This window comes from Sarcophilus harrisii, chromosome 1, assembly GCF_902635505.1.
Source record: "Sarcophilus harrisii chromosome 1, mSarHar1.11, whole genome shotgun sequence".
Lineage (NCBI taxonomy): Eukaryota > Metazoa > Chordata > Mammalia > Dasyuromorphia > Dasyuridae > Sarcophilus > Sarcophilus harrisii.
Window position 1 is genome coordinate 23805542 of NC_045426.1, and position 27092 is coordinate 23832633.

The following is a 27092-nucleotide window of genomic DNA, read 5'->3' on the forward strand; positions in this document are numbered from 1 at the left end:
AATACTTTCTTGATTTCATCAATACTTAGCTCTTCCCCCAGAAATTTTCTGTGTATTTGTTTGGACTTTTGTTTTGATTTATTTCTGCTTGGGAAAATGTGCATTCTCAGAGAACAGCATTTGACTGTTTGATTTTTGTCTTCCTATCTTCTGTGCCTAGCACAGTGAGTGCCTGGTATGAAGCAGAAGTTAATACAATTCTTGTTGAAATAAATTGAATTAAGTGAACTCTTTAGAGTGAGATGAAAATTTGATTGTTGATAAGTAATTCACCTAAGGAAAGCTAGGTGGCACTGTGGTGGATATGAGTGCTGGAAAACGAGTTCAAATTTGGGCTCAGACACTTATTAATTATATGACTGTGGGCAAGTCACTTGACCCTGTTTGCCTCAGTTTCCTCATTTGTAAGCCAGAGAAGAAGATGGCCAAGCACAGTCAGCCACAACTGAAATGCCTGAACATCAGCAACAATTGAATCAAGGCAGCCTAGAGAATAAAAGAGTTGGCCATTCAATTGCTATGAACCTGATAGGCATTTGAGAACATATGACTGGAGTTGGCAATAATCCTGCTTTCATTCTGCTCTGTTTCCTGATTATTTTTTACAGCATTATAGGATGATTGTCTTTGTCCAACCAGTGATACATCTCTAATCAACGAACTGTCCTGGGACCTAGCATCCTGATGGAATCATAGGAACTAGAGCTGGAAGTGACTTCAGAGGCCACCAGGTCCAATCTCCTCCTCTGACATATGAGGAAAGTGAGGATCAGAGAGCTTAAGAGGTTATTTGACTTGTCCAAGGTCACACAAGGAATGTCACAAAATCCTTTTGTCCCCCTCCGCCCCCCCCAGTCACAAATGTAATGCTTTACCTAAAATGTGTGATTTGATTTTCCAGAAGAACTCGGAGTCTCTCTTTGATTTCTTCAAAGCGTTCTTTTTCTTCAACTGTCACAGTTCCTATTCCATCAGGCCTGGAGGAAAAAAAACAAACAATTGCAGGCCATGAAACAAACATTGCAAGACTCCCAATTTGACTTTATTAAATCAAGTCCATGGGAGGAAAAAACTGTAGCTTCTGAAAGGTCAGGATTTCCTTAAATGACCAGCCCGCCTTACAGAAAAGCACATGGGCATCTAATAGATGGTCTATGATGTTCCTTCGTTCCAGTATTTGTCAAAGTCACCCTTTTGTCGACTTGAGCCTAGTGTTAGTGAATAATACTGTGAGAAATTCCCATTCATGTACAGATGTTGGCAGATGACACAGTGCTTCCAGGTTACTGGGTGACACATTCACACGCAAATTACAGAACCCAAAGCGACAGGCTTCATGTCGAGCTCTGTGCTAACAGCTTTTAAAAAGGCTCAATTTTCAATCTGCAATTACAGATGATCAAATTAATTTTTTCTGTTCCTCTCTCCTTCCCTCCCTCCCTCTCTATCTTTTCAGTGGAAAACAGCTCGTGGGTTTCAAAAGCACCCGTGAAATATTATTTCACAAATGTAAAAATAGATCCATGAGCTGATAAGTTTAATCTTAGCCACCAACCATCTCCAACTTGTTAAAAATCAATAAATCAATCAACAAGTGTTTCTTAAGTGCCAGCTCTGTGCCAGGCACTGTGCTAGGTACTGGAGATGCAAAGAAAAAAGATAATGTTTTGGAATTTTCCATCTATTGAAAGTACATGCTGTTTCTTTAAGGATTATGCCTTGGGAAGTGAAATGAAACGAGTCCACATATTTGTGGGCCAATACAATGCCTTTTAAACAACAGACAAAGTAAAGGGTTCAACATCTCAGGCCATGGGATGGTCTATCTTAGAAACCGACCGATTTTGAAGACAGTTTGTGTCACCAAGAAACTCCCAGTAGGACTCCACCTTCCAGTTTGCAATTATAGTCATTTTAAGGCCAAACAAATTTTTTTTTAACTTTTTGAACTGGTAAAAGCTGATGACACAAAAGACCTAGTAAATAATGGCAAAGTTTGAAACAAATCTTTTGTCAAAGGCTAATTGTTAACCTCGTTTTAAAAAAGAAACTTCTTTTTAACGATTAAAAAATGCCCAATTAAAAAAATAGCACTTTCCCTTCACAAGTTCTCAAAATAAACCAACCAAAAACAAACAAATCAAAAAGCAAAATCCTTTACTATCCAAACTTCAAAAGAAAAAGTCAGCTAAAACTCAACATCAGAATCGTTATCCAATCTTAGAAAAGGACCATCTCTCCAAATTTCTCCGAGAAATCAGTCATTTCATTCATAAAGTTCAGGTATAATGATAGATTTTTTTCCCTCCTTCCAGAATGGAATCTCCATTTACAACTCTTGAATTTCCAAGGCCAAATGCATATGACACATTCCATTGCAATCTCTCAGTGTTTTCATCACAATCCACAACTTCTTCGGCTGTGACATCAAACCGACTTTTGTTTAGAAGAGGAGACAGGCAGTCACAGCTTGTAAACACAGCCACACACACAAGCAGGCATAAAAACACACACAAGATTTGGGGGAAAGTGATTAGTCACTTGAAGTGTTTAGTTTCTGAAGGGGGAACAAGCCAGAGAAAAATCTTGTCAAATACAATTTATGATTTAAGGGACGGTGATATAAATAAAAAATACGCAGGACATGCTTAGGCTGGTTTGTTCCATTCTCAACATGAAGATCAGACTTTTTTTTTTTTTTTTAAAGAAAACAACATGAAATTGAGAGTAATAAACAATGACCCTTAGTCTTATGTATAAAATCATTCATTGAAAAAAACAAAAACTCTCCATGTTACTAATCAGAAGCAGCTCTTAATAGTAAGCCTAGGCACTCAGTGAAAGAAGAAAACATCCATCCAGCTTCTCTAATTTGTAATCCACCCTTATGTTGGCAGTCTCAAGGAGCTGCTGAAAGGGTCAAAATAAAGATTTATTGTGATGAGAAATTTTTGAATAAGCAGGGGTTATTCCAGCCAAATAAGGAATTTTCCATAGGAAGCACATTTTGCTGCAGATATTTTGGAAGGTGATAAACCAGTGGAAAAGAAACCTCTAGGATATAAAAAGAAGCTATGTGAAAATAGAATGTTAGGAATATTTCCAAATTATGTGGCTAGAAAAGCAGTTTAAAGTTGTAAGTATGACCTGATCTTCTAGCTCAGGTGCTCTGAGCCATGTGTGTGTTTGTGTGTGTGTGTGTGTGTGAGTGTGTGTCCCCTTCAGTATTGTGATGGAGCCCACAAACCATTTCTCAGAGGCAGATTATTAAATTCATAAAATAAAATATAGAACTTTACAATGGAAACCATTCAGTTATTAAATATATTTTTAAAAACCCACAAGATTACAGACCCCAAGTTAAGAACCCCTGTATAGACAAGCTCCAACCAGGCTAATTTGAGTTTAATTTGGAGGTCTTTGGGGATTCCTGGACATTTTAAATAATTAGCAATGAAATAACTTGCAATGAGTCAATCAGTTTCCACTGGAAAGAAAGCTGTCTATTATCCTATTATCTGAATATCTTCCTATTATGTTAAAAAAAAGATAAAAAATATTCTTCAAACAAGTTTAGGAAGAATTATAAGACATCCTTCCTATCCCTTCACCACACCCGTCCCCAAAAGAAATCTGGGATAAGAATTGCTTTTCTTCAAATTAACTGCATGTTATTGAGCCAAATCAATCTACTTGTCATTCCCTGTATAGTACGTGGAATTTTGTCTCGATGACTTTTCCCAGGCTATACTTTGATGAGGAAAACTCTCCCCTTTCCACCTTAAAAATCCTAGTAAATCCTCAGCTTTCTTCAATAATGAATTCAACGGCTTTCTCTTCCACCAGGCCTCTATTGATCCTGGCCCCCTCTCCCATTGTTAGTGATTTCTCCTCCCCATCTCTCTCCAATTATTTTAAATTTACTTTGTATAGAGTTTGCCTTTATTTACTTTTACATACACTACCTCTCCCCATTTCTTCCTCCACTAGTACAACGTATGCTCCTAATGGGAAGACACCATTTCTGTTTCTATCTTTGTATCCCCATTGCTTGGCACAGTCCTTGGTACTTGACAATTTAATAAAGGCTTGTTGCATTAAATTTGAAAAGTGCCCCTAACACAGATAAAAATAGTTAGCATAGATGGAGTGTCTACTGTGTTCCAGCACTTGGCTAATTGTTTTACAAATATTTTCTCATCTGATCTTCACAGCAGCCCTGGGAGGTTGGTACCATTATTATCCCCTTGTTATTGTTGAGAAAACTGATACAAATACATGAAAAGTGACTTGTTTAGTGCCAGCCCTGAAGTCAGAAGGACTTGAGTTCAAATCTAGTCTCAGATAGTTAAGACTTCCTGGCTGTGTGACCCTGGGCAAGTCACTTAACCCCAATTGCATCAGCCAAAAAAAAAAGTGACTTGCTCTGTTTAGGCTAGATTTGAACTCAGGTCTTCCACACTTAAAGCTCTATATTCTATCATCTCCCTGTGCCATGCATTTGCCTAAAAATCTCATAGGTAATAGCCTTTTCACTTAGATTCAGTGGAAATGGGTAGAGATCATCATTGGGTCAAAAAAAGATCCAGGGTGAATCCTGAGAGATCCTACAGCAGGATTTCTCAGGTTCTCCCATATCACTGAGATCTTTGGCAATCTTGGGCAGATTATGGATCCTTTATCAGAATAATGCTTTTAAATTCATAAAATGCATTGGATTAAAAAGGAAGTCCATTATTTTGGAATACAGTTATGAGAGTATTAAAACCCAACCAAGCAGACTGACCTCAGTTTAAGAAAGAGCATAAAGCAGTTCTGGGGGTGAAGTCTCAAATTAGGGACAGTCGGAAATGGATGATTTCTTAGTGATCTTGCTTCAGGGGATGACAGAACCTCTATCTTATAAATGCTAATGAAGCCCAAACACAGTGGGTCTAGTTGAATTAATTTTTTAGAAAAAGAAAAGTGGCTTGGTTGGTCAAATTGGTTGGTGGGTGTAGATGAATGTCACTGTGGAATCAGAGACAAACATTTCACTTAAACATTTTATTGGCGTTGTTTTCCATGGTTGCGGCAAAATGATTTTCAAGAAAAAGAAAATATTTGGTGGGTGGATTCTTTAACATGCTGGCGAGGCTTGCTTCGGTACAGGGTCCCACTTCCCTGATTAGGAGTGACTTATGGAGCTCAGGCTGACAGTGGGAGGCACTTAGGCTAAGCAGGATATTTATATAATCATCATTCCCTGAAAGGCAGCCTGGTGGAGTGGAAATCATGTTCTATTTGGCATCAGAGGAAATAGGAAGGATTCCTGGCTCTGTTCCTCCTATTGCCTGGGTAATATGGAGCAAATAACTTTTCTCTGGGACTCAGTTTCCTCATCTGATCAATGGTCGGTGCCCAGAATGCTGTTTGGCAGGAAATTCTATGATTTCTGTCCCCCACCCCACCTCCAAGCTCTATTTACATAAGGTTTGTATGGGGAGGTAGGATCATGGGGCTTAGATTTGGAGAACCTTGGGTCTAAATTTTGGCTCTGTCAGTGCTGAGCTAAGTGACCTTAGCAAACCACTTAAAAGGGGATGACTATGAACATTGAGGTGCCTTCCAGCTTTCTGTCTCCGAGATAGAAGTCAGATGAACAGTCACACTGTTTCTGATGTCTCAGCAGGGGATGAATTCTTGTTCTTGTGTATGGATTGTGGGCCATTTAAATAACCACCACAAGTCCCCCTTTATGCTTTTCTCCACATGTTGGGGCTATTGTAGAGACAGAGAAGACTCCAGAATTCTAGGGTGAAAATCTTTTCTGGGAGTGTGAATGGGAGTAGAGGATAAACCTGTGATTTCATTAATGTAAGGACACTCCAATCTATCAGTACATGTTCTATAAGCACCTACTATGTGCCAGACACTGTGCTAAATGTTGGAGAGACAAAAAAAAAGGCAAATGACATTCAAAGAAGAAACTCCCACTCAAAATAAAATTGTTAACTACTCTGAGAGGGAACAGCCATTGTTGGTGGGTCTAGAGTCAGGAAAACCTGGGTTTAATAGTGGCCTCAGATACTTACTAGGTGGGCAAGTCACTTAACCACTCTTTGCTTTAATCCACTGGAAAGGGAATGGCAAACAACCACAGTATCTTTGCCAAGAAAAGCCCATGAATAATGCTGGTCCAAAGGCTTGTGAAGAGTCCAGTACAACTGAACAACAACTTCTATTAGAACGTAAGCTCCTTGAGTTTAGGGTCTGCCTTTGGTCAGCTAGATGGTGCACTGGATCACACTGGATCTGGAGTCAGGGAAATCTGAGTTCAAATATGACCTCAGATACTTACCAACTGTATGATCTTGGGCAAGTCACTTCATCCTATTTACCTCAGTTTCCTCATGTGTAAATTGAGCTAGAGAAGGAAATGGCAAAACCCTCCAGTATCTTTGCAAGAAAACCCTACGAACAAAATCCATGGTATGTCATTTGCCTCTTTTTGTATCTCCAGCATTTAGCATGTGTCCTTTGTCCATGGGATAAAGAAGATTCAGACATGACTGAACAAAAAACCCACAATAACTTAAAGTCCTGGAGATTTGCCTGTTGCCTGGGGATACAGAAAGTTTGAATGCCTTGCCTTGTGCCACATATCCAGGGTATCAGAGGCAGAACTAGAATCAGATATCTGTAAGGTACTTAGCACTGTACCCGACACACAGTAGGTACTTAATAGAGTCTTGTTGCCTTTCTTTCCCCTTTCTGGTCCAGCTCTTTAGCCATTATTCCAAACTATCTCTCTGGGATAAATCTTAGCTTAGAAAAAAAATGCTCTTAACATGATATTCTTCAAACTACCTCATCTTCACAGACACCTAAAGTAACCTTTCATTTATATCAATCAATCAATCAATGAGCATTTATTACGTCTTTACTGTGTGTCAGGCAAGCAATGAATATATAGCTTAGCAATAAAAATTTTACCCTTCTTTGTTTTGGGGGCAGCAACTTTTGTGCTCATTAAGACTGGGAAGTAGCAATGGACTGAGGAAGAAAGGATGATATCCTTTGGAAATATCACACTAATTCTCCCTGAGTGCTCGCTGGAGAGCGACCATTCCCTCCTGAGTATCAATGATCAAGTAGAATTTAAAACAATTCCTGGGTCAACTCGAGTCATTTTTGGAGTGGCTTGGATGACTGTAATGGCCTGCCAACTGTGACCCGTCCCCAGTGCCGGGCCCTCATCTCTCCGGCCATGGCAGACTAGATTACATCTGACACGAGGAGCAGCTCTGGAATTCACCTTTCAGATTTTCGGCAAACCATTTTCTCACTGTCCTTCACAAAGCTGACATTTTCGGCAGCACGATCAGAAGGATGTCATGTCGGCTGCTTTTCAAGACCTTGTCAGGGTGGTTAGCGCCAATTCTGTCATCTTCACTCTCCTCACAATCTCCCATCTTGAGCCGTGTCACAAATAATCATACTTCCAATGTATGTTTTTCTTTCTTTCTTTCTTTTTTGTTAAATTAAACAGCCTGAATCCAGCTGCACAGCTCATGAGTTACTTAAGTTACTATCACTGGCATGTTATGAGCCATTAATTAATGTTGATCATTTGTTTTAGTCCAATATAATTAGAAACCTTGGTTTTGAATGTGAAATATTACATGGTGATATCTGAATTCAAATGGGAAAGACAGTTCAGAGGATTGATAACCAGTATAATAGAATGTACATTTCTTTCCTCTTTCCCTCTCTCCCTTTCTCTCTCTCTCTCTCTCTCTCTCTCTCTCTCTCTCTCTCTCTCTCTCTCTCTCTCTCCATTTCTGTCTCTGTCTCTCTGTCTCTCTGTCTCTCCATTTCTATCTTTCTCTTTCTCTCTCCATTTCTGTCTCTCACTCTCTTTCTCTCTCCATTTCTGTCTGTCTCTCTTTTTCTCCCTCTCTCCATTCTCCCTTCCTCCCCCCTTCTCTCTCTCCCTCTTTCTTTTTCTCAGGCATGTCAATATAATATAATCTGATGTCCAATATGTCTGGTTTATCAAACAGACTCTTTTCTCTATTGAACCTTAATTCTGGTAAGATTTAAGGGAGGCAAGACACTAAGTTCCTTTGGAACTTCCATGACCTTGTTAACATGGTTCACTGCAGTAGTTGGAAAGCTGTTGCATGTACTCTGGATTTGATTCTACGATGCCTTCACAAGAAAATTAATTAGAAACCAAAAACTAATTGTGGGTTTTTTTGGGGGAGGGGGCACTTTGTTTTCTGTACCTCCATCTGTAAAATGAATGTTTGTACTATGGATTTTACTTTCCTCATAAGTTTTGGGCAGGAAAGTCAACTTATAAGTACCTCATAAATGTGAAATATTTTTATTGTTTTTGTAAAGTAGTATAGAATTGAAGTACAGAGAGTATAGGAAGTACAAAGTGAAGGCAAAGGGATATTCCACACCTCCAAATATCCCACTGCCTTTAAAACAGGAGATAATAATCAACCCATTATGAGGTACTTAACATGTGCTTTCTCATTTGGTCCTCGCAATAATTCTTTGAGGCAGGTACTATGAAAATTATTATTTTCTTTCTTTTACAGATGAGGAGGATTCAGTCTCAGAGGACTTAAGCAATTTGCCTATGGTGACCTAATTGGGCAGGGGGAGAGGGGAACAAGGATGAGAGTGGAAGTCTGGCCTTTCTAATGCCAAACCCACCTGCTAGTCATTCCTCCTGGTTCTCTGTATATAAGCAAAGATTTAAACTTTTTGCTTCTTTTTTTCTTCTTTTCTTTTCCTTCTCTTCTCATCTTCCCTTCCACCTTTCTTTTTATGTCTCTTCTTTTTTCCTCTCCTCTTTCTCCTCTTCCACATATCTATTCCTTTATTCCTTCTGTATCTTTTCTTTTTTCTATCTTCTTTCCTTTCTTCTCTCTCTTCCACTTTCCTTCTGTTTCTCTCTCCATCTTTCCTTCTTCCATTCCCCCTCCACATTTTCTTCTTTTCCCTTATATTTTCTCTTATCTCTCCCTTTCTCTCCTGCCCTTCTTCTCTTTCTCAACTTCTTCCCATCAGTCCTCCTACTTCTTATTATTCTTTCCATTACTTAATTTTATCTCTGCTTCCTTTCTTTCTCTATTTTTCTCTATATCCCTTTCCTTTCTATCTTTCTCCTCCTTCCATATATCTTTCCTTTCTTTTTCCTTCCTTCCACGTTCCCTGCTTTACTTTTTCTTTCTCCCTCTTTTTTTCTTCCTTATTCCTTTCATTCCTGATGGTTGTATTAATGTAAATAGCACTATAAATATAAATATCTTCAAAAGTAGTATGAGGACAAACCCTCTGGACAATCATATTATTCTTGCCATAAAAACGAGTGGATCATGTTTTACAGTGCAGGAGGGCTTTGATCAAGACAGTCACTGACATCTGGACAGCTCTTGATTAGCACATTTAGAGCAAATGACTTCCTAATCACCAACTTAAAAAGACAAACAAACAAACAAATATATAAATGAACACATACTTCAGAACAAAAAGGTGAAATCCTTCCAAACTCTACTGTAGGTCATTCCCCTTAAATGTTTAGGATGATTCTTCTAAGTTAAACCTGAGGCTAGTATCCTTTCCCTTTCCCTTTCCTTTTCCCTTTCCCTTTCCCTTTCCCTTTCCATTTCCCTTTCCCTTTCCCTTTCCCTTTCCCTTTCCCTTTCCCTTTCCCTTCCCTTTCCTTTCCTTTCCTTTCCTTTCCTTTCCTTTCCTTTCCTTTCTCCTCTTCTTTTTCCTCTCCTCTCCTCTCCTCTCCTCTCCTCTCCTCTCCTCTCCTCTCCTCTCCTCTCCTCTCCTCTCCTCTCCTCTCCTTTCCTCTCCTCTTCTTTTCCCTTTCCAATATAATTCTAAGTAATACTAGGAAAATACATATTTTTTTCTCTTCAAGGGACACATTTCCTTTATCTCATTTAAATGCCTTCTACAAATGTCTGAATTAATTATAAATTATAATTAGGACCCAGGATCCCTTGGCCACTGTTTCCTTCTAAAAGGCCCACTTCCCTCCCCCTCCTCCTGCCCCTTTCTAATTATGCCCAATGCCCTGGGGCTTGGACAGGCTGCTAAAACCAATATATCAAAGTGCTTTTTCTTAGAGAGTATCATATAAAGCAAGACTATAGAGTTTGTATGAGTGGATGACATACCATCTAACTGCTTGAAGACAGTCCCTTTGACATTACCATGTTTCTCCAGGGGACAAGCTGGTCTAGCAGAAAGAATACTGCTATGTTAGACAGTAGTGTCCAGGACTACTGGAATCTAGTAGGCCTGGATTCAAATCCTTCCTCAGACACTTAACTATATGACCATAGTAATTACTTAACTTTCTCAGGGTTTAATTTCTTCATCTGTAAAAGGCTGATAATACTTTTACTATCTATACTTCATATGATGATTATGAGAAAAGTAATTTAGTAAAACTCCAGAGAGACAGAAAAAATAATTTTGTTCTTAGTGACTTCCCTGGTCCTCATTTGGCTATTGTGTTTCATGTTCTTCCTCCCTCTCCCCCCTTCCATTTTGCTCTCCCTACCCCACTCTCTACCTTGAGAGTGTCATCTCTTTGAGATCTGGGATTGTTTTAATTTTGTCTTTGCATGTTGAAATGTCAAGTAGAGTACTTGGCATGTAGTAGGTGCTTAATAAATACTTTTTAAGTGACTAATTCAATATTTTCCTCACTTAACAGTTAATTATTCCATATACCAAGACATATAATCAAGGATTCCTGTTAGATATAAGAAAATATCATAGCAACTAAAGATCCAGAATTAAAATTAGGAAAAGCCAGATTTAAATGCTGCTTCTAACACTTACTGATTCAGTAACCATAGACAAGTAATTCAACTCATCAGTTTTCCAGACAACTTTCTGAGGCCACATGAATTACAGATGTGTTATTATTTTGCATTGATAGAGGTGAATTTCCATGAATAGCAGGGGTTCCAAAAATCAAAGCAATCACTCATTGGAAACCTTCCTCTCTTACATATAAAAAAATAAAGAAAAGTTAGTGAGCCATAAAGATACATCTTCTTTATATAGGCATCAAGGTCTTAGTTAAAGCCAATTGGATATTCAGTGCTGGTAGGAGAGTACTATGGGACACTGATAAGTCATTAGTAGAATCAATGAAAATATATGTTCTTAGAGACATTTTTCCCCCTTAGAATAACTGATATTTATACCCTTTACTGTTTACTTTATAAAGGGAAAGCTAAAGAGTAAAAAAAGTCTTTATTTTTGGACAATTATGGAAAGATGATTAATTTTGTCCTGAATGAAGACTATTTTCTAGAATAAATCAATTAAATAACAATATAAGATTTTTACCTTCTGCTGCTACTCAAATGTGTGGGGCAGCTGAAAATCTATTTTCATGTCACTGAGATCCTAATTTTTCAATATTTGCCCCAGTACAATGTCAGAAATGTATGTGTGTGTGTGTGTGTGTGTGTATGTGTGTGTGTGTGTACATATATAAATTATTTAAACCTATATATGGATGTATATAATGTAGATGTATGTAAACTTGTATCTGTATAAATGCATATATTTGTGACCTTTATCTTCAAGAAGCTCATATACTAAGCAAAGGCAAGTATGTAAGTATGTATAAGATTAGTGTAAAATGAATACAACATAATTTTGAGAGGAAGGTTCCAGCACTGTGAGGGATGTTTAAAGTTAGATCTATCACCAAATCAGTTCCAATGAAGCAGTAATGAACTGAACCAGCTACACCCAGCGAAAGAACTCTGGGAGATGACTAAGAACCATTACATAGAATTCCCAATCCCCATATTTTTGCCCACCTGTATTTTGGATTTCCTTCACAGGCTAATTGTACAATATTTCAGAGTCTGATTCTTTTTGTATAGCAAAATAACGGTTTGGACATGTATACATATATTGTATTTAATTTATACTTTAACATATTTAATATGTATTGGCCTCCTGCCATCTAAGGGAGGAGTTGGGGGGAAGGAGGGGAAAAATTTGAACGAAAGGTTTGGCAATTGTCAATGCTGTAAAATTACCCATGCATATAACTTGTAAATAAAAAGCTATTAAATTTAAGAAAAAATAAAGTTAGATCTATCAATCTATCTATTTATCTCCTTATGGTCTAATAAGTTAAGTTCAATATTTTTTTGAATGTTTTTCTAAGACTTTCTACTATCTGCCCTTATCTTTTCTTTTGAGTTTTACTTCATCCTATTCCTTGAGGCATACAAGTTCAAGCTAAACCTTGTCTGCTTTCTGTCTTTTGATCACAACACTGGTATATTCCTATATGCCATGTTTCATACTTTCCCTTACTCCTAAAATGCCCCCTCTTTCTCTATTCGACCTTAATGTCTCCAATGAACTTTAGTATCACATCACCAGGAAAATTATAGGAATTTTCAAACTGACTATGCTGTAGACATCTCCAATTCAACATATTCAAAAGAGCTTATCTTTCCCTTCAAACTTTCTCTTCTTTCAGACTTCCCTATAACTGGCAGTGGTATGGCCAACCTTTCATTCACCTAGCTTTGCCACCTGACTGATCCTTTTCCCTTCTTTTATACATTCAAGGAGTTCTAAATCTTATTAGATTATAGTTTTGGATTTAGAATAGACATTAGACATCATCACATCCTATCACCTCATTTTGCAGAAGAAGAAATTGAGACACAGAGAGATTAAGTGACTTGCTCATATAATAAGTGCTGGATATGGGGTATGAACAAAGGTCTTGATTCCAAAATCAACATTTTTTGCATTACAATATGCTACCACTCATTTCTCTTTCTGTAATAAGTTGAATATTGGTCACTCCTTTTCTTTTCACTTATTCAATAAACATTTCGTCTCTAATTCAGGCCCTTATCATTTCTCACATCATCTACTGCAATATCCTCCTAATTGGTTGTTGTTCAATTTTTTCAGTTGTGTTTAATTTTTCATGACCCCATTTGGGATTTTCTTGCCAAATATATTAAAGTGATTTGCCATTGGTATCCTTGACTAAGGTCTTTCCCTATTTCAATACATCTGTTGAAATGATTTATTTTTTTTCCCATAAAGGGCAGGTCCAACTATATTATTTTCCTACTCAGTAAATATCTCTATATCGCCTGGAGAATAGAATATGAAATCCTATGGAATTCAAAAATCTTCAAACCTTGCTCAAATCTACCTTTTTAATCTTATTACATGTCATTCCCCTTTATATATACTGTGATAATCCAATCAGGCCTTCTTCCTGCTCCTCACATATGACCCTCAGTTTTTCATCCCCATGCCTTAGTACAGATTGCTGTGCCTGCCTTTTGCCTGGAATATATGGCTTTCTTAAGTTAGTTTAGAATACCTAGTTTCCATCAAAGCTTAGCTAATGTATTACCTTCTATGAGGAATTTTTCCTGATGCCTCCTTCACTTGCTAAATATTTTTTCTCAAAATTATGTTGCATGTCATTTTTTTAAAAAATCAATTTCATTTTATTTTCAATTTTGAATTCTTTCCCCTTCTCCTTCTCTACATTGATAAAGCATGAAAAACCAAAGCCCATTTAATCTTTTTGATATCCAATTTGCATATAAATTGTCCCACAATATATATATATATATATTTTGTCCCCCCATATATATATAAATTGTCCCACAAATCTTAGTGAAATTTTTTGTTTTAATACTTTCAGAAATATTAATGCTCCAAATTTCTTTTGAAGTCCAATATATTTGTAAAGTATTAACATCCAAAGGGAACACTATTATACACTATGTGTGCATGACAGTTTCTGGATGAGCCTTTGGATACTCATGGATTGGTAGAGAACATAATTTTTTTGCTTGGTCACCTTGGTCACCTGGTCTATCCCCATTATATCTCCAAGATTTGAGGAGAATAGATTTCAGAATGTTCAGAGGAAGGTTAGATATGAATCCATAGATTGCATTTATTTTTTTAAATTAAAGCCTTTTATTTTCAAAACATATGCACGGATAATTTTTCAACATTGATCTTTGCACAGCCTTGTGTTCCAAATTTTCCCCTCTTTCCCCCATGCCCTCCTCTAGATGCAGGCAATCCAATATATATAATACATGTTAAAATATATGTTAAATCCAATATATGTGAACATATTTATACAATTAATAGATTATATTTCTACAGGGGAAATAAGCCTAGGGAGAATGAGAAGACTCAATCAGGAAATTCTGAAGATACAAAGAGAAATTATCCCCAAGAGGAGGAAAAATGGTAGTTTTCTGAAAAAGCTAATGTCATGCACAGAATAGTCATGAACCAATTTGGATTTCATCAATATGTGAAGATGATAGGAGGATATGATGACATGATGAGAGGAGAAGATGATAAGGAAGAAAGTGAATAACTTTGCTGTAGCAAGATCCTTTAATAATAGTGGGAGGAGCAATATAGCTCAAAACCATTTGAAACTGGTGATGAAAAAGATTGATAAAACACAGGAGTTTTTTTTTTTAAGTTATGATGATGAGGGAACGATGTCAAGGAAGGGCTAGTGCTACTGCATGATGGAGGGATAAATCAATGATAATGTAAATAGAGAGAAAGCTAAGTTCCTCACTTTCTATTTTGCTCCTCTTTCTTCTGCCAAGAAAATTGTCCTTGGAAAGAACATCCCAAAGATGGCTAAAACAGTATTGATACTCAGCCTAAGTAAAGAAATTGCAAGTTTCTTCAGCGAATTTAAGTTACTTGGCCCAGATGAACTATGTCGTCTGTCGTCAAGGAAATTGTAGCTATCATTCCTGATTGACTGTCAGAGGAGATAGTGGTGAATGGAGGCCATATCCTTTTGATGAGAAAAGGGCAAGTGTCCTGATTTTTGAAAACAATCAGAATGACATCTTCAACCCTATATGTTGGTTAGCTTGATATTCATAAATAGATAATCATGATTATCTATTGATTACAAATAACCAGCATGTTTTCATCAAGATCAGGTCATGTGAGAATGACTTCTGCCTTTTTCCCCCACAAAATTTCTCAAAAGTTAGATCAGGAGAATGCTGTGAGTACAAATTACTTAGGTTTTAGTAAAACATTTGATAAAGCAACCTATGCTATTCTTATGGAAATGATGGAGAGATGTGAGCTAGATAAGAGTACAATTAGATATCTCTAGAAATGGTTGGAAGGTCAGACCAAAAGAAAGTCCTTGGAGGTTCCACATCAATTTAGAAACAGGTCTCTAGTGGAGTACCTCTGAGATCTGTGGTTGGCTTTCTATTGTAAATATTTTTTTTTAACCAATGACTTGGATTAAAGATACGTATGGCATCCTTATCAAATTTGCAGATGGCAAGGGATAGTTAACACCCTGTATATGAGTGAGAATCTAAAAAGATTCACGAACCAATTTGGATTTCAGCAATATGTGAATTGAAGATGATAAGGAGGAAAGTGAATGACTTTCATGTAGCAAAAAGTGGAAGGAGCAATATAGCTCAAAACCAGTCAAAGCTGGTGATGAAAACAACTGATTATACACAGAATTTTTTTTTTAAGTTTTGATAATGAGGGAGTGATGTCAAGAAAAATGAACAAATCTAATAATAATTTAATAGGAATAAATGATAAGTCAACAAATATTTATTAAATACTATGTGGCAGGTAGAATGCTAAGTGTTAGGATTACAAAGGATTACTTGTCATATAACTAGTAAACATCTGAGATCAGTTTTGAATTCAGGTCTTCTTGACTCCAGGCTGAGAGCTCTATTCTCTGCCCCATCTAACTACCTTTTCTGTTTCATCCGAAAAGAAAGCCATGTCTTATTGTCTTGGTCAAATTTTATCTGGAGAATTGTGTTCAGTTTAGCAAGTGTATCAATTAATTGGAAAGCATCTGCACAAGGAGAGGAAGGATGGTGAAAGACTCTAAGTCCCTGCTGCGTGAGAATCAGCCAAAGAAATTAGGAACATTGGCCAGGAAGTACACTCATGAGAGACAAGAACTAAGGAAAAGACTGTCAGGTAGAAAAGGGATGAGATTGAATAATATTTAGACAATAATGGTAGCACGTATATTGCTCTTTAAGGTTCATAAAGTGCTTCCTCTCATTTTGCCTGTCTCTATGTATATGGAAAAACTCATTTGATTCTTTAAATAATCCTGTGAGGTTGGTACTATTACCACCTTCATTTTACAGATGAGGAAACTGAGACATTCTTTTTAGTCCCAGAGAATTGAAAAAAAGAAGGAACAGATAGAAACTAAAATGAGACAAATTTAGGTAGAGCTCAAGAAACACTTCCTATCATTTTGCATTATTTAGAAATAAAATGGGCTGCATTATGAGGTAACAGAATCTCTTTCAAATCCTAGACATCTCCAAACAGAGGATCAATAACCCCTTTGCCAAGGACCTTGTACTATATATGCTAGGAAGGAGGTAGTGAAGACACAAAGCCCCAAAAGCAATAGTTCTTGCCCTCAAGGATCCTGCAAGTACTTAAGAGGTTCTCAACATTTTGGAGGGGTCTTTTTGGCTTTTAGTACACCTGCCTATGCTGGCTATCCAATATGAAAGCAAATGAATTCTAGAGTTTTCTTCTATGAATAAAAAAGTAAAACATTAATTATAAAAAGGCAAATTCTATTTTTTACTGTGCATATACACCTAATAAATGGAACAGATTCATTAATTTCAATAGGTTATTGTCATTTACCAAATATTCTCTATATCTCTTGCTAGCATCTATGAACTTATAGAACTATATGTGACCCATGATGAAAATCCCTGCTTTATAATAATGTAATTTTGGGAGGTTCTGAGAGACCATTTTAGGTATGCATTCATTTTCAAAAATGCTAACTGTAATACACATATATCCCTTCTCCGATCATATTATACATTGCCTTTGTGCAACAGGAAATCCTGAATATTTGCATTCTGACATCCTCCAGCCATTGAATTTCTATCATTTGTGGGGACTGACTCTAGTTAAGTAGATTTAAACTTGCTTAATATTTTGATTTTCCATGAAAAGTAAAAGGTAAAAGGTATCATCCCTCTAACAACCATCTTGATCTAGAAAGGATATCCTAACTGTGGAGGGTAGTTGCTGCTAGTGAAACATTCATTTAACAAAGTCTTAGGACTCCACACTAAGCTCAGGAATCCTCCTCAGGAGTCTTACGAACTTACAGTACTGAGTAAATTGAGTGAATACTGGCTCACTCTGCAAAATTTGAAAATTGGCCTTGACCCACCTATTAAAAATTTATATGTCCAAGAAGTCTGTATTCTTTCAAATCTATTCAGCAACATCTCTTAAGAGCCTATGATGTGTAGGGCATTAATACTCTAGAATGTATACTGTGCTTTTGGGAAGGGTCTGAGATCTGATGTACTATCCTGGGTATAACAGAGCGACTCAAGTCATTCTGATATAGGAAAGAGACATCTTAGTTAAAGTTTAAGGTGGTCCCAAACTGAAAGTTTCCATGTGGCTGGCAATCCATATAGCATTTATCTTCTTGTATCTTTCCATCCTTTGTTATCATCTCTGAAAGCTTTTCTTCCAGGTGGCTATATAGGAAAAATATGCTCCATTTACCTCAACCCTTTTGCATTGAAACATATAATCCCCACCCACTCAGGGTAGTATCTTACCCCCATACTTACCTCCTGGAGATTTGCTACCCTTGGACATCTTTTCACAAATTTTTAGAATTCTAGCCCTCCCCCATATGCTTATAGACTCATTAATATCTGGAACTCATGTTGGATCAGGGCAGCTGGCATTATGGATCTGTTAATTGCCGATACAATGTACTGCTATTCCACACAGCCCATATGCGTGTCACAGTGCTGGCATTCATGAAATGTTAAATAATAATGTAAATGAGAAAAATTTTTCAATCCCAATAATAATTTGGATCCAAAGAACACTGACGCAATAAACGCTCATCAAAGCTGTCTGATTACCTTGTCTCTGTGGGAGAGTGACCAAAGTGACGCTAATTTAAATGTCATCTAGAAAGAATACTAGAAAAAACATACACAATGATGAAAATTCAAGGCTACACCCCTGGGAGCTGGTTTAAAAGTTGTGGCATCTAATGAATTATAAAATGTTTGAAAAACTAATGCAAAAAAAGCAACAAGCTGTATACATATCCACGCTTCCCCTTCTTTTAATACATTCAAAATACAAAGGGATTTGATTCAAAGAAAGTTGTTCAATTAATATCTTCAGTAGAGACTGAACAATCAACGGTCACTTAACTTTTGCCTTGTGGCATTGGGTGTGTTGACATGGCACGTATACACACATACAAATCCGGTTTAAAAATTGGGGATTCAGTTAACTTTTGGGATGTTTGCTCTATACGAGATTGACTTCAAGTCCTTCAAAATCTCTTGTGACCTGAATTGATATAGAATAAACACCTCGATAACTTGCCCATCTTTTATCCAGATGTTTTGGTGTTATTCAAACATAGTTCTTCAGTGACATTTAGCATTTTTTCTTGAGCAACTTTCCAGGGAAAGGGTGAGAGTATTTTAATCTCCAGGACTTTTCCCCTCTCCTGATAACTTATGGCTAATTATGACAAGTCTAATTATAGAATTCTAAAATCATAAAATTCAGTCTATAAAATAGAAAATATATTGGAGGTCATTGAATGCAACTTTCCTCATTCAATCAAGAAAAAGAAAACTGGAAAGCATAGAGAGGAATGTCACACAGTTCACTCACATAGTGTTACATAGTAAGTGTTACCAACTCAGATTCTCTAGAGGCCCTTTCCATTATACCACATAATTTCCTCATTTAATACACTGTCTACCAAATAAAGTGCATAGATGAGTCTAGAACATGCCCCAAGGACATAAAACAAGTGAGATGATGACTTAGTGTGGAAAGACATGATGGTAATTAGTAGCTGACCTTCAGAAGTTCAGTTCAATATTGATTCCATAGTTTCCATAGTAAAATGTCTAAAAAAACAAATTTGGATCAAATCCACTACAATTGACTAGTGATATGGCTTTCCTTAATTGCCTGCATAGAATTATTTAAAAATATATATACATACATATGTACATATAATATATAAAATATATACATATACATACATATATACATATCTATACCTATAGTTGTACAGATATAGAGATATCTCACCATTTGCCAAGACCTTTCTATTGGGTACTCTGACAATCCAGTTATATTCTGTTTTAGTTCAGGTCTTGATCATCTCTTACCTAGATTATTCAAGTAGCATACTACTTAAATTCCTAGTTTTCAGTATTTTTCCATTTTCCAATATATTTTCTGTAGCTTTCAAAATAATCTTTCTAAAGCCAAGGTTTGATTAAGTAACTCACCAATTGATGAACCTTCAAAGACTCCCTAATATCTCTAGTATAAGCCACAAATTTCCACATGTTGTTTAAAACCCTTCACAATCCAACCTCAGCTTGCCTTTCCAGGTTTATTTTATATTACTCCATTTCCTCTACATTTCTATGAAAATAGCATCTTTATTTACAGAACTTGTTGTATTGCTTCCCTCTGTGGATTTGCATAGGGTATCAACCAAGCCTAGAATGGACTTTCTCTCTCTCTACCTTTTTTTTTCCATTTCTCAGCATCTCTAGCTTCCTTTCATGTTCAGCTCATGGGCTACTTCTTTCTGGATTCATCTTAAAAGTATTTTCCTTCCCCTTGAAAGTCTTCTGCCATAATTTTTGGACAAGTTGTTCTTCTCCCTGACCCTGCCATGGAATGACAAGTCCTTGGTGATATAGGCTATTTTTCCTCTTGTCTCAATAGTACTTAATGCATATTAGGTGCTAAATAAATGCTTGCTAGATTATATTGAAATGGGCTTTCAACATAACTGGAGCAGGAGCAGATTGTGAGCTTGGTTAAACCGGTTATTTAGCCTGTCTAAATTTAATGATTAATATGCATGCTCCATAGTCACTCTGGTAAATTTCAGTACTATCTAATCTATGAACTGAGGAGAGTGTGCAATGATCAATTAGGACTGTTAAAGTAGATATTATATAATTTCTGAATATTGTTTTGGTGTCTCTCAGATTACAACCTATTTTTGGGTCATACTGGGTTCCTAACCTTTTCTCTGTCTTCTGACAGAAATTTTGGTCTATCTGGCAACATACAGGTTTGAAAAACCACTTTTTTTTCTTTTTTCAGTTTTATATAGGAGATTGTCAATGGGGCAGATCAAAGTTAGAGTTGCATTTTTAACAGCAACTGTTTTATTCCAACAGTATTTCCAACACTGCTCATCTGGCCAGGCTGCAACAAAAAGCAGAACCCTGGACAGCAGCTAGTTAGCTGCCACTCTGATGGCTTGTCATTCTGTCAGTCCTAACCTTGAGGGTTCTCAAACATCTGAATCACATTCTCTCTGCACTTTCTTACTGACTCCGAGCTACTGTTGTCTCACTGTCTGACCTTACACAAACAAAATATAAACAGACAATCCACCTCAGCTCCATCACTGTCTATTGTGGGTACAGGAGATGGATAGCCACACAGAATTATGCTTTGATTTGACCTTCGTTTCTGGTTGACTGACAGCCAGCCTCTTTCTGGAGGAAGTTCCTAGATTTGGGGGCTTTTCTTCCTAAGAATAAATTGTGTAACTTCCAGTACTAAGAAAAAAATCGAATCAATAGAATCAAACTAAAAATAAAAAGCAAGCTTGTCCTGAGTATGAAAATGGGTAAATGTGTCTTCGGTAACTTATTAATGCCAAATAGCTTATATGTTTTATATATTTTTGCTATTGAATATAAAATTCGTTTGTTTCAGGGCCAGAAATCTCTTTCATCATGATTAAAGGGTCATAGCAGAGTCATTAAAAGTAGAGCTTCCTTAACATTCACAGAAGTCTCTTTAGATTTTAGATCTAAAAGGAACATTTTTAGATAAGAGGTTGTCTTATTCGACACCTTCATCCTGTTACCTACCAGCTCATTTTACAGCTGAAAAAACCCAATCTATTTATTTACTATTTGTCTTTATTTTGTGCTTTTCGTTACAAGGTTTTTTTTAATAGAATGTGGATTTTTTCCCTTTCTGTCCCTTCCGAATGTCTCAGGAATAGGATGAAAATGAGAGTGGCTCTGTTCAGTATTTGACGTGGGTGCCATAAGCATATGGGTCTCTCTGAAGCAAGCCCATCTTCTTTGTGTTTTTTTTTGCCCCTGTTTTCAGAACAATCATGGATGAATTGTTCTTTGTCAATAACTTTGAAAGTACCAGGCAATGATGTCCCTGAAAGAAAATATCTGACTCACAATTCTGTCTCCATACTGCTTGGTTGGTTTTTAAAATATAAACAATTCTAACATGATCCCCCAAACTCTAATTATGATTCATTGCCATCCTGTAGAACTATTCTTCACTAGGACTGAAACAACAATTCATGTTCAAAAAGCTTAAAAAAAAGAATTTCAAGGAAATTGCAACATCAGCAACAGAGTTGGAAGAAGAGCCCACATGCTTCAAATATAAGTCACCACCCCACTCCTCCTTACCTTTTGGGATCAGGATTCAACTGGGGTTTAGGATCTTTCCTTTTTTTAGACTCCTTTTTGGAATCCTTTTTGGCATCCGATTCCAGAGGGGAGGGGTTTTTGCTCCCCTCATTGTCTGCACTTGGAAACAACCCACTAAGTAACCCATGCATTTGTTGACTTTGAGGAAGGGATGGTTTAAGGGACGGCATGCAGCATGTGGCCAGTCACAGAAGAGAAAAACAAAATAAGAAACACATGTAAAAGGAGAAAGAACAAAAAGAAAGCATGAAAACAAAAATGCAAACAAATACATTCAAATGAAAATAATAAGAAAAAAAGATGTAAACTTGCATAAGGAAAAATCAGAACTGAAAAGAAAATAAGAGATCCCAAACTGTTTCCATGACAAGATGTATAAACCTAACTGTGAATCAAGTGGCAGTGTTACAATATGAAATCCAGACAATGTGTATCATAATTCATGATGATGTTTACCAGGGAGTTTACAAAAACACTTCATTATTTTATAACACTTTCTTATTCAGTAACATATGTAGAATACAGTGTGACAACCCAGAGTATATAATGCAACTTCTTTAAAAAAAAGATTTCAGTCCAAGAGGCTGTAACAGATAGTCATCGGAGTGCATATATTTATAAAAAAAATAAAAGTGGAACTTTCAAGATAATGCCCTTGGGGGATCAGGGCCAGCCTAACTCTTCTCTTATCTAAACAAAAGGTTGGAACACTGCAACAATGAGAATGGATAACTTGTTTTTATAGCTAAACATTTTAATACATCTGATATTGTCCTTCAGTGCCAAATGTTAGAATTTCATGGTGCCCAAGTTCATATACCCTACTAATGATGGAATATAGCCTAGAGTGCATCTGATGGCAACCAATAAAGTTAGAGATATGCTATCATACTCTCATACATGAAGGGCACTAGACATTGAGTATTCAACACCCAAGGTGAAAAGGATAGACAGTGTTCTGATGGATAAGTGTGGACATTTTTCTTGCCCATGTATAGATTAATTAGAACCCAACTCCCTTTGCTATCATCCATCAGGAGAGCCCTAAGGAACTGCAGTCTCATCTCCATACAAGTTTCAGCAAAATTGAAATAAAAAACAAATGTAATACAGTTGAAAAAATATCTTGTATTCTAAATCCAAATTAGATTTTTTTTTGACTATTACGTTGTATCATTTAGGCAATGACTTTGTCAGAGCATCAGTGTGAATAATTGAGAGCTGATTGTTTATTTGTGTAGCCATATCTGATGTGTCCAAATGAGTCCAATCAAACATAAGATTCTGGGATATTTTCAAGGGGTGAGAGATGATTTCAAGCCATCATTATGGACCATTGACCCAGTGCCCACTCGAGCATCTTCTTACCTGTTCCCATGAACGTGGGATGCACAGAAGGCAAAGCTGTAGTGAAGCAGGGTGGGATCAATCATGGCTCCATTTTCAGCTCGTTCAAGGAGATCACTGAGGTAGCAGAGATGTCTGTGACAGCCTCTGACTCCATTGCGTGCACAGTACTCATCTAGTACAAATACCTGGCCAGGACTGAACCAGCCCTGTTTAAAGAATAAAGGAGAGACTTTTTTTTAAATATAGGTTGTTTTCTTGAGAATGATTTGAACTGGGTGATATTGGTGGGAGGTTGGCAAAAGGAGCCAGGATGGAGGGTGGGGGTGATGTTCTAGGACTTAGTAACACATTGGTAGATTCAGAGTAGAATTGTCTTTTCTTTAGTCTAGACCCCAATAATATTTTCTCTCTCGTTCAGTATAACTGGGGGGAAAGTTGTATAGACTAATGTAAAGAGCAAATACATTTTAAGTGCTAGAAAACATGAGGTATAGTCTGCTTATATGCCAATAGCTATTATACCTGATTTTGGAAGGAAGTCCTTTTATTTTAAAATAAAGGTAATTTCATAAATATGCAAATAGCATTGCATAAGTGATTTCTAATGCTATTTCTTCAATACACTTAATCGTATCTAGAGGAGCTGCTTTTGCCTTGGTTTGTGTATCTTTATTTTTATTTTTTTAATTTTTGGCAATTATTGGGTTCTCATTTGGCTTTTGACCAATCCAAACTCTACATAGAAAAGAGAAACATATCCAATCTCCAACTTTACTGTAACAAATGGGTGGGGTGACAGGCTCCCCATTTCTGAACCAAGAATTCATTTAATTGATTTAAATAATTTCTGATGGTTATTTGACAGCACGAAGGAAAAAGGTTTAATTTTGTTGTTGTTGTTGTTGCTTGTTTTATTTTTTAACTCTAGTTTCTTCTTGGGGTCATCTTTGGAATATTCCCTTGCTCTGTTAATGCAAAAGGGGGCACTGTCCAGCTAGCTGGGAATACATGGAGGGCAATTGGAGTTGAGTAGACAACCCCGATATACAGCGCTATCAGTTCTTATTGGAGACTTGGGTACTAATCAGTCAGGGAAATGGAGCTCTCTAAGGTATCAAATGAGAGCATCTTTCCTTTTTGAAATTATAAGTTATTGCAACGGGCGGGAGAGTGGTTGAGGCAAAGCACTGCCCCTATAGACAACTTCCTTGCCACCCCATCTGCTACCCCAAATGCTAAATCTTAGAAACAACACTGCTGTGAAAGATTAAAATATATTTTCTACGACTCAGATGACACCAAGTCTTTTGTAGATGCCAAAATAACTGCTTTGAAAAGAGTTGAAGAAATATCAATTAGGATCTCAGTCGAAGACACAGAAAAATTTATGGAGCCCTGCTGGTCGGACTCCAAAACCAACGGAAGAAAAGATTATAATAATGAGGAAAGGAATATATAGAGGAAGGGAGATGAGATTTTTTTCCTTTTTATGTGCCTGAAACTTTGTTCTTGAAAATTCATAGACCTAGGTACTCAGGTGGGGAGATATGATTTTTTCATCAAATATTCTCTGTTTGGGGTTGTCATTTTTAGGAAAAAATATAAATTAAAAAAAGGAACTGAAATTTCATATTTCCTTTCCAAATTAACTTTTAGATGATGCGATACTTTCTCTCAATGAGACGTTTCAGGACAAAAGAAAATGAACAAATAAGATAACTAGGTCAAGATGCATTTGTGTTAATATGAGTCCAGCTGTTTAGAAAAGAAAAATGGGGGAAAAAATCAGTCTTCCAAGGATAGAAGTTAGCCATAAAATGATATGAATTAGTTCAGCTATTAGATGGACTAGTATGAATTATAATGACTATCACAGAATCTTGTTAAATAATTATGGGGCAATGGCTTTGATATACAAAATAAACTTTCAAAAACATCTAAAAATCGCTTTTAGGTTGAAAGAGTTCAAATCTTGTGGTAAAAATGATTTTAAGTATAAAATCACCAGAGGCTCCTAAATGTGAAATAGCCAATTCTATTGCAATGCATCAAACCTTCCCTTTTCTCCCATTGTTTTTTTTTTTTTTTTTTACTATTTTTCTTATAAATGTATTATTTGTGTTTCCTAGATCTAAATAAACCATTTTTCAAAAACAAGTCAGACCTAGTTCTGGAAGATTTTAGTGTGTCTTAGAAAAGACAGTGGTTTAAAATCATGCAGATTTATTTTTCTTTTCTGTGCTGTGAGGTTTGGAAATGAAGTTAAGGGCAAGAAATATATGTCCACTAAGCTTTCCCCTTCCTGGCTTATTTCCTCTATCTGTAAAATGGGACCGGTGATGTCTACCTTTTAGAAAAAGTGGTAAAGTTTTCTAAAATCACACAAACCTTGTCTTGTCAAGGCTTATTAAGTGAATCATAAAGTTCAGGGAAAAGAGGGACTCGGGATGCCAAATTATATCTTCTAAAGACAAGGATTTTGGGGAGAGGGAATTAAATTTTTATATCTTTAAGGTAGTATTATTAAATTCATCATAAATCAGTGAGAAACTCTGTCTTCTTAGGAATCTTACTGTCTCTTTTATGTAAAGAGACAGGTTAGGAAAGCAGCATAGGGAATTGGGTTGGTTTCTGTAAATAGCTTGTCCCTACAGAATTTTCCTTCCTTCCTCCCTTTTTTCTTTTTTAATTCTTTCAAAGAACTATAATTTCAGTTCAGGAAATCAAAGATTGATTTATCTTTTGAAAATACTCCTGAAATAAGAATAGGAGGTTATTTCTTGATTAATTCATTACATTAGGCAAAATATTTCAGCAGTCTCATCTTATCAACAGATTTTAAATGTGTGCATCACTATCCTTCAGAAAGAACACAAACTTAGAACTTAGCTCCTTGTCTCCAGAGCACGGGGATGTTTAGGGCAGCTCCTCTTTCTTTCTACTTTCATTAGATTTTCTAGAAAAGGTAAAAGTGGCAACCAAAAAAAAAGTTCTCTTTCAAGATGCTTATGTTTAAACCACTGTAGACCAAAGAATATACTTGCCAGGCAAGAATAGGAATCATTTAGTCTGTGGTCCAAAGTTAGGCGCTGCACCATCTCAAAGAGGGAAGCGTGGTCAAAGTTACAGGGATTGGAAGAGATAAATTCATCCATGCCATGTTTTTGAGCTCTATCTGCATCTGTTCATTTATACATGTAGAGAGAGACACAATTCAGAGAAACACACATTTTCTTTGACATTTCCAATATACAGGAATTCATAATGCATTTTGAACTCTAACCACTTTCTCTTAGTCCCACCCCTCCCACCCTTATCAAACCAAAATATACTTTTGACCTCCCATTGTCAACTTGCATCACTTATTGATTAGCTTATTTCATTTCAGCAAAAATATATTGGCATCCACATCTTATCTGGTGATCACAATGACAGTGCATTAACATTCTGCTGAAAAAAAGGAATGCAAAACTATCAACTTAGCCTCTTGCTCAAAGAGCAAAACTGTTGGATGACCCAACCTCAGCTTAGCGAAGCCTATTTAGTTATTGATGGTGAATTCAAATAGATTCTGCCATTCTACTAAAGGGATAGCCAGAGCTTTTTTTCTTTTATATTTTCTAGGATCTGGAAGGAAACTGTCTGGAAAAAAAAGGGTTTCAATGATTTTCAGCCAATGCCCGACATGGGCACTCCTTCCACATCTAATGCCAATTGATTTTAAGAAAGGTCTTCCCCCCACAAAATACTCCAAATCATAAAGATTTTTAGTTAATCACGAAGAATAAGTTATATAGGAATGCAATTTTGTACAGCTGAGAATAGTTGGAGAGTGAGTTTATGTCAGGAATTGAGCCTACAGAGAGAAATTTACTCAGGAAGGGTGATGATTTGCCATTTGTTGTGAATTAATAATCTCAGTGTACTAACAATTTTCTTTCAGGGTGAGGAATCCTCCTAAAAGCTAATTCATCTTAATATGTTTAAATAAAATGTGCTAATTTTTATCAGTGAAAAAAGAGAGGACCCAAGTTGAGGGGTTGTTCCATGAAATTCATGGGTGGGGTGGGAGGTGGCTATTTGAGGAACAGAACCAATTCCTTCATCTGT

The 27092-nt window shown here is 36.5% G+C and overlaps 1 protein-coding gene across 1 annotated transcript in view; it reads right to left on the reverse strand.

Annotated features, from left to right (window-relative positions):
* CADPS (calcium dependent secretion activator) overlaps window positions 1–27092 on the reverse strand; it is a 535079-nt gene that overhangs the window by 140699 nt on the left and 367288 nt on the right. The window contains 3 exon segments of the mRNA XM_031953509.1: window positions 876–977; window positions 23001–23188; window positions 26027–26163. Of these exon segments, the coding sequence (XP_031809369.1) occupies window positions 876–977; window positions 23001–23188; window positions 26027–26163 (427 nt within the window).